Source organism: Chaetura pelagica, unplaced genomic scaffold (genome assembly GCF_000747805.2).
Source record: "Chaetura pelagica isolate M959 unplaced genomic scaffold, ChaPel_1.0 scaffold107, whole genome shotgun sequence".
NCBI lineage: Eukaryota > Metazoa > Chordata > Aves > Apodiformes > Apodidae > Chaetura > Chaetura pelagica.
In genome coordinates, this window is record NW_009953979.1 from 1,918,487 (window position 1) to 1,930,779 (window position 12,293).

The 12,293-nt window shown below is 44.7% G+C and overlaps 1 protein-coding gene across 1 annotated transcript in view; it reads left to right on the plus strand.

Annotated features, from left to right (window-relative positions):
- Positions 1-232: 232 nt before the first annotated feature.
- Positions 233-12,293, plus strand: part of EXTL3 (exostosin-like glycosyltransferase 3) — a 39,879-nt gene continuing 27,818 nt past the window's right edge. The window contains exon 1 of the mRNA XM_010002186.1: positions 233-2,380. Coding sequence (XP_010000488.1) covers positions 233-2,380 — 2,148 coding nt within the window. The remainder of the gene's footprint in view (positions 2,381-12,293) is intronic.

Genomic DNA, 12,293 nt, shown 5'->3' on the forward strand with positions numbered 1-12,293 from the left:
GCTGGGGGTGGGTGAGAAGGTCAATGATTGAGTCTAACTGGATCAAAAGTTGTGCTTACAGCAAAACGACTGCAGAAAAGCTGTCAGCACGGCAAGAAGATGAAATTCCCCTTCCATTGGCTTCTTGTTAAGCAGGGACAATAACTCTTTTTGTCAAGAAACTCGCTATAGAAACTCTTTTGGTTATGGCTACTGATCCAACGTGATTGGTCACGCAACGACTTTTGAACTCATGACTGGATATACGATGTTGCGAAATGGGGGATTGGGGAATGGAGGCCAGCCGTGGGTGTTGAGATGGTCCAGTCGGATCCGGCTCACCTGGCTTAGTTTCACCCTCTTCATTATCCTTGTCTTCTTTCCCCTCATTGCCCACTACTACCTAACCACCATCGATGATGCAGACGATGCGGGCAAGCGCATCTTTGGCCCTCGGACTGGCAACGAGCTGTGCGAGGTAAAGCACGTGCAAGACCTGTGCCGCATCCGCGAGTCGGTCAGCGAGGAGCTGCTCCAGCTGGAAGCCAAGCGGCAGGAGCTCAACAGCGAGATCGCCAAGCTCAACCTGAAGATCGAGGCCTGCAAGAAGAGCATTGAAAATGCCAAGCAGGACTTGCTGCAGCTGAAGAACGTCATCAGCCAGACTGAGCATTCCTACAAAGAGCTGATGGCTCAGAACCAGCCCAAGCTCTCCCTGCCCATCCGGCTGCTGCCAGACAAAGACGATGCGACCTTCCCCCTGCCAAAATCCAACCGGAACTGCAGGCTACACAACTGCTTTGACTACTCACGCTGCCCATTGACATCTGGCTTTCCAGTGTATGTCTACAACAGTGACGATTACCCTTTTGGTAGCTCATTAGACCCTTTAATTAAACAAGCCTTTGAGGCGACTGTCAGAACTAATGTATATGTTACTGAAAATGCAGATATTGCTTGTGTGTATATAATTTTAGTGGGGGAAATGCAAGAGCCTGTAATGCCAAAACCTACTGAACTAGAGCAACAGTTGCACTCTTTGCCATATTGGAGGACTGATGGACATAACCATCTCATCATCAATTTATCAAGGAAATCAGAAACTCAGAACTTCATTTACAACATCAGCACAGGGCGTGCCATGGTTGCCCAGTCCACATTTTATGATGTGCAGTTTCGACCGGGGTTTGATATTGTGATATCACCTCTGGTCCATGCTATGTCTGAACCTAACTTCCTAGAAATCCCGCCCCAGGTGCCAGTCAAGCGTAAATATTTGTTTAGTTTCCAGGGGGAGAAGATCGAGTCTCTCAGGTCTAGCCTGCAAGAGGTTCGCTCTTTTGAAGAGGAGATAGAAGGCAATGCCCCAGCAGACTATGACGACCGGATCATCACCACCTTGAAGGCTGTTCAGGACAGCAAGTTGGACTTCGTTTTGGTGGAGTTCACATGTAAGAACCAGCCTAAGGCAAGTCTGCCCACTGAGTGGGCTCTGTGTGGAGAAAGGGACGACAGACTAGAGCTACTGAAGCTATCTACTTTTGCACTGATAATCACCCCCGGGGACACCCATTTGGTGATCTCTGCTGGGTGTGCCATGAGACTGTTTGAGGCTCTGGAAGTTGGAGCCATCCCGGTGGTTCTTGGAGAGCAAGTTCAGCTACCCTATAATGATGTGATCCAGTGGAATGAGGCAGCCTTAATCATACCAAAGCCACGTATCACAGAAGTGCACTTTCTTCTGAGAAGCATTTCTGACAACGATCTCCTTGCCATGAGGAGGCAGGGCCGCTTCTTGTGGGAGACCTACTTCTCCACCTCTGACAATGTGTTCAGCACAGTCTTAGCTATCATAAGGACTCGAATCCAAATCCCGGCTGCTCCAATCCGAGAAGAAATGGCTGTGGAGATTCCCCACCGGTCTGGTAAAGCTGCTGGTACAGACCCCAATATGGCAGACAATGGTGACCTGGACTTAGGGCCTGTGGAAACAGAACCACCCTATGCATCTCCCAAATATCTCCGCAATTTCACCCTAACTGCAATGGACATGTACAGGAATTGGAATTCTGCTCCAGGACCTTTCCACCTCTTCCCCTACACTCCCTTTGACCCTGTTTTACCATCTGAAGCAAAATTTTTGGGGTCTGGGACTGGATTTCGACCAATTGGTGGAGGAGCAGGTGGCTCTGGGAAGGAGTTCCAGGCCGCTTTGGGTGGCAATGTCCCCCGGGAGCAGTTCACAGTAGTGATGTTGACTTATGAGCGGGAGGAAGTGTTGATGAACTCCTTAGAAAGGCTCAATGGTCTCCCATACTTAAATAAAGTTGTGGTAGTGTGGAACTCTCCCAAGCTTCCCTCTGAGGATCTCTTGTGGCCAGACATTGGTGTCCCAATTATGGTAAGAATGTTGTAGCTACTATGATCTTTGCTTCCTGGTGGGGTTTGTGCATTAAAGTTGGCTGTAGCTCATCTGTATCATGTCAGCTTAGCTTAAGTTGTCTAGGATAGCTTTCATCTCATGTGGTAGTAGATGTTTGTACCTGATCTGGATGTTTTTATCAGTGAAGAAGAACAGGGAGATAACAGGTATGACTCATGAGATCTGTTTTAGGTGTTTACATGAAAATGCCATGGCTGGTGCTCTAAAAATGCCTGTTCATCTCCACCAGCTTTAAGGGAAGTCAGTGTCCAGAGGTGGATGGCTGCACTCTGCAGATGTCTGAAATTGGGCATGATGAATTCCTGTCATGAGTTAATTTGATCGGTGACCTTTAGGTTATGAAATACAGGAACTGTTACACAGGAGAGCCTAAATTGTAAAAATACGGGATCTTTGAAGGTGCCAGGTGTTTAGTACTCAGAAAACAGTAGTTGCTTTTATGGAGCCCAATATGCATCTCAGGGCTTAAAGCTAAAGATTCTTGCTTATTGAAAAATTTTGCCTAGACTCTTCAAGTATCACACTGTGAGGACAGTTGGCACATTATAAATAACATCAGTAAAGTCTTTTTCTGCACTTGACCAAATAAATATTTTATAAAAACAAAAGAGGGACACACTGAATCCACGCCTAGTGCAAAGACCTTAGAAGTAATTTATACTTTTATATTACAAGGGCTGGCAGAGAAAGAAATATAAACTAAAGCCAATGTGACCATGAGAGCTTCCATACTCCAGAAGTTGAAATCAAGTTTTGCTTAGGTTGCAGTTGATTTTTTTTTATTTTTTTTTTCCGTCCAGCTAAGCTGAAGAAGTGATACCTTCAGATACCAGTGATATTCCTTTTCATGCCTAGTTACTCACTGTCATATTGGCAGTGTTGCTTGTAAGGAGTTAATTCTCCTTAACTTACTACTTATGTAGATATTTATTTTAGGGTTCCTCTATCACCCCAGCAAAACTTTCTGCCTTGGCCATTGTAAAAAATCACTATTAAGTATAAATATCCCATGTATCCTCATAAAGAGAGCGTGGGCATAGAGCCTCTAACAAGAAGCAACACTGTTGTCTGAATTCAGTCATGTTTAGAGGACAAATGGAAGGATAATGCCTCACAAATTAGGGAAGAGAAAAATAAAGGAGGGAGATGGTACTTAAGGACGCAAACTGCGTGTGGTTGATGTGACAGGACAGCACTAAGCTGAATAGCAATGTGAGCGTTACGCTTCATGCAAAGAGATTAATTGATTTAATATTTCGCTTTATTATTATTGTGATGAATAAATCCTTCTGCTCACATTTAAAAGCCCTTATGGTCCAGGGACAATGAGGAGAGAAAATTGCTTGGATAATTGCAAAATAATCTTTCACATTAGTTCTGTTGAATGCCTGAATTCTGTGGAATTTTCACATTGTGACTGCTGAAAACCTGTGTATTCCCTCAGAGCTGAAGAGCGGGGATTGTTCTCACTGGAGTTGCTAATGGGTGCTTTTTGTGAAAGAAAAATATGTTTCTGTTGATGGACATTAATGCCTTTTTTTACTGTGCTCTCATCTGTGCATCTGTGCTGGGGGCTTGCTGGCTTTTTGGGGACTTTGACACATGGGAGTTGCTGTGTGTTGGCTTTGAGCTGCCTGCTGGGGTTTGTGTGTTGTGGGGGATGTTCAGTACTGCTCTGATCAAGAGGAGGAAATTGTCTCCTGTGTGTTTGGGGATGTTGGGTGCTGTGCTCGTGGCCCAATGCTGTGCTCATGGCCAAGTGCCAGGGAATGGCTGGAGCACAGGCAGCTTCTGCCATGGTCCTTTCCAAAGGAGCATGGTGGTCTGATAATAGATGTGCTTTCTTCCCATTTTTTGCATCCCATTTTTAGAAAACAGATCAAGTCTCTTGGGATTGCTTATGAGATACTTAAACTTTTATAGTCTCTAGGCGCCTGTCCCACTAAAGTGCTTGTTGCTAAGTCCGCATCAAGATGGAGAGTTTAAATCACATTGGGAGTCTGTAGTATTCATGAAACTTAAAATAATCAGATTGAGATGAGATATTAGGAAGAAATTCTTTGCTATGAGGGTGGTGAAACCTGGCCCAGGCTGCCCAGAGAAGCTGTGACTGCCCCATCCCTGGCAGTGTTGAAGGCCATGCTGGACGGTGCTTGGAGCAATCTGGTCTTGTGGGAGGTGTCCCTGCCCATGGCAGGGGTGTTGGGACTAGATAATCTTTAAGGTCCCTTCCAACACAAGTAATTCTATGATCCTATTATATATATGGATGGTTTATTACGGTAATTATGTAAAAATGTACCTGGGCTCTGTCAAATCGTGGTAGATCCTAAGACCTGCTGTGGAGAGAGGCAACACCTCAGTGGCCGAGGTGTGGGATGTGCTAGCCAGGGGAAGAACCAGGTGGGTTTGTGGGGTTGGTGACAAACACAAGCCCTTAGAACTGCTGATGCCAAAAAAAAACCTGCGGAGCTGTGAATTTGATTTCCTTATGGGAAAAAAAGTTTCTTTTGATGGGAAATACCCAATTCTCTCAGATCTTGAAGCAGCGCTGGATCTCTAACAAATACATTCCATTAACTTTGGGTGCAAGGAGTTGCCCTGCATTCAAATTCCAAAGCACATGCAGAGGAAAGTCGAGGAAAAGAAGAGTGGATGGGTGCAGATTTGGGTGCCCCTCCTTGTGACTGAAATGGGTCCAGACACCCATCTGAGTGCAAAGAGCAGTGCAACAGCAGCACATGTGCTATGATCAAAGCACCTGAAGCCAGAAGGTTATTGAAATAAATTGCAGCCTGATGAGACAAGGTAGTCTATGTGACATGTCCTGGATTTAGGCATAATGTAGTCCTAAATCCCACCAGGAGGCTCTCAGTGGGTCTTAGGTCTACACGTTAGCTGTGCGAACAGAATACTCAAAATAGAACTGGGCTTGTATGTATGTATTATGTAGTCTTACTGCATGGGTAGTTAGTTCATCGATCAGTTCCTTGGCAATTTGTTTGCAAGCTGTGCTGCTTGGTTGTGATTTGGTCTTCCAAAGCAGGTTATGTGGTTTATTTTCCCTGGTGGGCTGTGAGTTAATTAAGAGCAAAGCCTGAAGCTGTGTTGGATCTTTGAATCTTTCATGGATAATGAGATAAACAGAGCTACATAATATATTTGATTTTTTAAAACTTTTACTTAGGTATAGATTTTTTGTGATGGCATAATTTACTAAAAAATCAGTAACATTCCTTAGCTGCACAGGATTTTCTGATAAAATATTCTGGCTCTGCACTGAGCTTCAAGTGACAAAGTGCAAATATAATTTAATGTAAAGTTGCATATGTAGTCGTTTAAGGCTGTCCCTGGTACACATGTAGGTAGGTTACTCTCTAATTCGAAGTGCCTTTGTGCTGTTGTTGAGCTGTGAAGATTGTTCCTCACACTAAATAGTATTACAGCAAAAAAACCAAAGATTGTAAATGAGAAGTCTTGTTTGTGTGAGTTAAAAAACTTGCTTTCTGCAAGTGTTTGTGTCTCCAGCACTGCATTAGGAGAACATCCCCAGACAGAACCTGGAGAGCCTGTCTCTTACCAGCACCACCAGTAACAGTGCAGCCACTGGTTAACTTCTAAGTGCTCCCTGCAGCATTTACGCAGTACTAATGCATCCTTCAAGATAAGTCCTTAAAGATATCTATAGCATCTAGCAAAGTTATAGTATATTCAAGGATTTTCAAAGTGCACAGACCACCAATCCCTGGCAGTGGTTAAACTCCACTCCCTTGTAGCAAGCGTGACAGCCCTCCTGTAGAATCATAGAATGGTTTGTGTTGGAAGAGACCTTAAAGATCATCTAGTTCCAACTACAGCATTGCTGAAGGCCCCAGCATGGAGCTGCTTGCACCTCACAAGCAAGTGCTGCTGCTGTTTCCTTGCTTGTGGGGAAGAAAGGGGGAAAAGAATCTGGATTAAATCTTTGCTCTGAGCAGGTGGAAAGATTGTGCTAGTGTTTGAGTGGTGATACTTAGCTGTTGCTCCCAGACTGCTCCTGCACTCACGTTAGTCTTGGAAAGACTTATAGTGGCAGAATAAAAAAGGAGTCATTAAGGAGAAGGTCTGGCTTGATCTTGGGATAGAAAATTTCAGCTTCCATCATCTCGGTGCTCAGGATTTCTAAATTGTGTACAGACAGTGACAGGAGAAACCTCACTCTTTGCTTTGCAGTTCCCTGACAGCGTTTTCATCCACATGAATAAAAGTGAAGGGAAAGAAACGAAACAAAACACTCAGGCAACCACACATCCAGCCCACGCAGATGGTAATAAGATGCACCCAAGAAGATTCAGATCCTGCTGCACTTTGCTGTGTGCTCAGCACTGATGTGCTGCTGCCTTTTGGCTGCTGCAGGGCATTTGCTTGCAATTCCTCAGCAAGCTTGCAGCACAGAGCCTGGTCTGGGTGCTGAATGAACCCAGTACATGGTTTTAGCAGCTCTTTAAATCCTCCAGAGCTGATTCACCAGCCATCTTCCATGCAGCTCCAAGCATGTCATGGGTTAGAGCAGGGGAACAGGATTGAGTTCCCTGTTCCTGCCCTGTTTTTAAACCTAGAAACATAACAGACATAGGTTGAGCTTGAACAGCCAGTTACCTGAAGTGAGTTTAAGATACTTAATATGTTTTTCAGAAGGCTGCCGGTGCTGCATATGCCCTTGGTTGGGTGGGGAAAGCTCAAAGCTCTGAGTAGAACTGGGCTTGTATGTATGTATTATGTAGTCTTACTGCATGGGTAGTTAGTTCATCGATCAGTTCCTTGGCAATTTGTTTGCAAGCTGTGCTGCTTGGTTGTGATTTGTTCTTTCAAAGCAGGTTATGTGGTTTATTTTCCCTGGTGGGCTGTGAGTTAATTAAGAGCAAAGCCTGAAGCTGTGTTGGATCTTTGAATCTTTCATGGATAATGAGATAAACAGAGCTACATAATATATTTGATTTTTTAAAACTTTTACTTAGGTATAGATTTTTTGTGATGGCATAATTTACTAAAAAATCAGTAACATTCCTTAGCTGCACAGGATTTTCTGATAAAATATTCTGGCTCTGCACTGAGCTTCAAGTGACAAAGTGCAAATATAATTTAATGTAAAGTTGCGTATGTAGTCGTTTAAGGCTGTCCCTGGTACACATGTAGGTAGGTTACTCTCTAATTCGAAGTGCCTTTGTGCTGTTGTTGAGCTGTGAAGATTGTTCCTCACACTAAATAGTATTACAGCAAAAAAACCAAAGATTGTAAATGAGAAGTCTTGTTTGTGTGAGTTAAAAAACTTGCTTTCTGCAAGTGTTTGTGTCTCCAGCACTGCATTAGGAGAACATCCCCAGACAGAACCTGGAGAGCCTGTCTCTTACCAGCACCACCAGTAACAGTGCAGCCACTGGTTAACTTCTAAGTGCTCCCTGCAGCATTTACGCAGTACTAATGCATCCTTCAAGATAAGTCCTTAAAGATATCTATAGCATCTAGCAAAGTTATAGTATATTCAAGGATTTTCAAAGTGCACAGACCACCAATCCCTGGCAGTGGTTAAACTCCACTCCCTTGTAGCAAGCGTGACAGCCCTCCTGTAGAATCATAGAATGGTTTGTGTTGGAAGAGACCTTAAAGATCATCTAGTTCCAACTACAGCATTGCTGAAGGCCCCAGCATGGAGCTGCTTGCACCTCACAAGCAAGTGCTGCTGCTGTTTCCTTGCTTGTGGGGAAGAAAGGGGGAAAAGAATCTGGATTAAATCTTTGCTCTGAGCAGGTGGAAAGATTGTGCTAGTGTTTGAGTGGTGATACTTAGCTGTTGCTCCCAGACTGCTCCTGCACTCACGTTAGTCTTGGAAAGACTTATAGTGGCAGAATAAAAAAGGAGTCATTAAGGAGAAGGTCTGGCTTGATCTTGGGATAGAAAATTTCAGCTTCCATCATCTCGGTGCTCAGGATTTCTAAATTGTGTACAGACAGTGACAGGAGAAACCTCACTCTTTGCTTTGCAGTTCCCTGACAGCGTTTTCATCCACATGAATAAAAGTGAAGGGAAAGAAACGAAACAAAACACTCAGGCAACCACACATCCAGCCCACGCAGATGGTAATAAGATGCACCCAAGAAGATTCAGATCCTGCTGCACTTTGCTGTGTGCTCAGCACTGATGTGCTGCTGCCTTTTGGCTGCTGCAGGGCATTTGCTTGCAATTCCTCAGCAAGCTTGCAGCACAGAGCCTGGTCTGGGTGCTGAATGAACCCAGTACATGGTTTTAGCAGCTCTTTAAATCCTCCAGAGCTGATTCACCAGCCATCTTCCATGCAGCTCCAAGCATGTCATGGGTTAGAGCAGGGGAACAGGATTGAGTTCCCTGTTCCTGCCCTGTTTTTAAACCTAGAAACATAACAGACATAGGTTGAGCTTGAACAGCCAGTTACCTGAAGTGAGTTTAAGATACTTAATATGTTTTTCAGAAGGCTGCCGGTGCTGCATATGCCCTTGGTTGGGTGGGGAAAGCTCAAAGCTCTGAGCAGTGGGGTGATTAAGCTGTGGAGCAGCTTGCATTCAAAACATCCACAGATCCTCTAATGCAGCAATTGAATTATCCATTTCCCTTTCAGAAACTTCCTTAAAGCCCCTCAGGAGTTGCAGTCTGAGCCAGGAAAGCAAACTGTGCGCTCAGAAGGCTCCTCTTACCTCCTCTCCTAACCACTTTTCTCAATCTGTGGGTTGTGCCATGGACACAGGAGGAGACCAGAAAAGAGAAGACTGAGCCCAGGAAGACCCTTGATTTGGCTGTAATCTGAAGTAAAAAAATTCTCAGCCTGCTGTATGCACCCTCTGCCATCCAACTCCAGCATCTTTGGGTCAGTCTGTCTCTTACACTGGACAAAGATGCATTTTGAACTTTTTTTTTAACTCCTGTCCTTAGTAGCATAAGGAGAAAGCATCTTTTTTTAAGTGAAGATTTTGGCAGCAAGGGAGAGGAGCCACTGCTTTCAAACTCCTCTGGGGGCTCAGTAGTATCTTGCCAATGAAGTGAGCTCTGCTTGCCAAAGGCTGCAGAGGTCCAAGAAACATAAGAAAAGGTTTGTGGAAGACAAGACAGCTTCACAAGGATAAATGCTTCACCCCATTATGGGGTGTTTGAACCTAGAACAGTGATTTCCAAACAATGTTGTGTTTATTTCTCAAGGGATGTCTTACTTTTTTCCATTCTCTGAGCCCTTTGCACACAGCTTCTGGTGGCATTGCTGGACTCAAATACATCACTTTGGATGCTTAGGCTTTGAGGATAGTGGCACCATCTGTATGTTTGGTGGCTGCTCAGTGACCCAGCTGTAAACTTCTCAAATAACATCATTTTATCTGAGTTTTGAGCTGGTTGGGCTGCAGGTGTTGGAGGCGGAGGAAGCGTGAGATTTATCCTTGTTGGCTGATTTTGTAGCAACCTGAAATTGGGATGTGTTGCTAGGGGAGGTGGGTTGGATCAGGATTATCCAGTTATGTCATGATTTTAGTTTGTTTTGAGGCAGTGTAACATCTCTCCTACGTTCCCAGTAAACAACTGGCTTTTGGTTGGGTTATTTTGGAAGCCAAGTGCTTTGCATGGGCTGCCATGTCATGCCTATGAGCCCAGCTGAGCTGCAAAAGGGCTTCCTGCAGTTGGGGCTAAACCTTATTCAGCTCAAAACAATATTTTCACAACCTCTACTCATGTTCTAAGAAATTACAGCCTGGACTTCCAGCTCCTCTTTATTTTCTGTGCGCATGCAGGTCCTTCAGTGACAGAGCTGTGGCTGGAAAAGCCCTGCAGCAGTTAGCTTTCCCTTCTTTCTCCAAGGTTAGGTGGTGTGTGCTTGTAGGCATTTCTGAGCAATTTAGCTGGGTTCACTGCCAATGCCAGCTCCTGTGGCTTTTGGCAGTGACTAATCCTTTCCTTCAGCTTTGTTAGAGAATAAGTAGCTGGCTTTGATCTCTGCAGCCAGTTCCAGTGGCGTAATGTCCTTTTCTGCTGGCTTGGTGGCTGGCTGAGAAAGCTCATTCAATTTAGCTGCTTGTTTAAAAAGGAATAATCTTTGGAAAATTTTTAATCCGGAAGCATTGCTGCATCTGCAGACCTGTTTGGCTGGCCATGGTGTCCCTTGAAATGCCACTTGTTAATTAGGAGCAGACTGGGGCTGTGGGGGGAAGTGCTGTCGTGACTTTCTCTTCTGTTTGGGCAGTGTCTGTACAACAGTACTGTGCTGATCTCACTGCTGAAGGATGGATGCTTGGGGTTTGCACATCGTTTCTACCAAAAATATTTGAGGGTGCTTTGGTATCTCCATTTTAAGGAGCACAGTGGGGTCCCCAGGTGATGCTTCTGGTTAAGAAGAGGAGGAACAGAAGCTTGTCAGCCTGTGACTGTATAGCATGCCACGGTGGCAGAATGAGCTTCTCTGCTTGTCTTTCAACATCATGTTTGGTTTTCTGATAAGAGCAGAGCCAACCTGGCAGACTTAACAACTTGCACAGTCTCCAGTAGCTCGAGCTAAGCTGTAGTAGTGTGTGTGTGATCCAGGATGAGGTCCTCAGGGGGACCATGAGTAAAACAAGAGAATTGAACTCTCCATGTGGATCACACCTCCATTTCAATTGTTCTGCTTCCTGGGAACTTTGTGTAAGTACCAGCTTGGGTCCTGACTCAGCTGTGTACTTAAGAGTGTACCTAGTCCTTCCTTGGTGTTGTGACTTCTGCTTTCCTGAGACAAATCACCTGCTGAAGCTCCTCAATGAATCAGAGCTTTACACTGGAGAGTTACTACTTTTCCCTACCTTACTGTAGCTTGCAACTCTTGTGTGCAAAATCAGGAGGAACCCAACTTAAATTTGGTTTGCGTATGGGAATGCAAAGACACGGTTTTGCTTCCAAGAAGGAGCAATTCAAGCTATGCTTTCTGTGGCCAAGAAAATCAGCTGAGAAAATCACCTTGTTTCTTAGAAATCTGCACCATCTTTGGGTGAAATGGGCCCCATCCAGTGCACCAGCTCTTCTGGCAGCATAGCACAAGTTTATGAGTTAGTTTTCTCAACGAGAGCAGTTTTATGGGGCAGGATGATGTTGCATGAAAATGTGTCCTGCTGTCGGGTTTGTAGCACCACCTGCTGCCCGCACAGCACGATGCTGCTGGGGAGCGGATTAGTTCTCCAGCCTCTGGGAGTTTTGCTGTCGCGATACAAATTTTTGCCGCTCTAGAGCGAAGCTGAAAGAACAAATTTTGTAGTTTAGTTTACGTGTGCTGCTAAAATCCAGATGCTCCTTTCTGCAGGGCCTAAGTGCAGCGATGCATGAATGTGTGCTGATAATGTAACAAGCAGTGCCGAGTTCTTGGGGATTTGTGCTTGGAATATTAACTCAAACATCTCTGCAACTCCACTGCTCTTGCCTAAAACCAGTTCCTAATTCTCTCACGTGACATGTGCTGGTTTCTAATAGCCTTTCCATAGACAAAATGTTACCGTAGCCTCAGCTCTCTGAATTCCCTTGGCTTAGGACTTAGCTCATGGGGTCAGTGACCAGAAGGAAGGTGTTACTTTGGGACTTTTGGAAAGGAAAAATAAAGTAGTGAAGTGTCCATGTACCCTACAGTGTACATAATCAGGTGGTTTTTCTCACACATAAAAGCTTGAAAATCTCGTGGGTGCCAGCCCCTTGTATTGAAACCTGTAAGGATCAACATAAAAGCTGTCTGTGTGTCATTAAAAGACTGTCCTCTCCAGAGCAAACTGTCACAAGAGCTAGGGGACAAAAGCAGCATGATAGGACTTGGCATTGGAGTCAGTGTGGCAGCAGAATACCACATTGCTTTTCCAGGGCT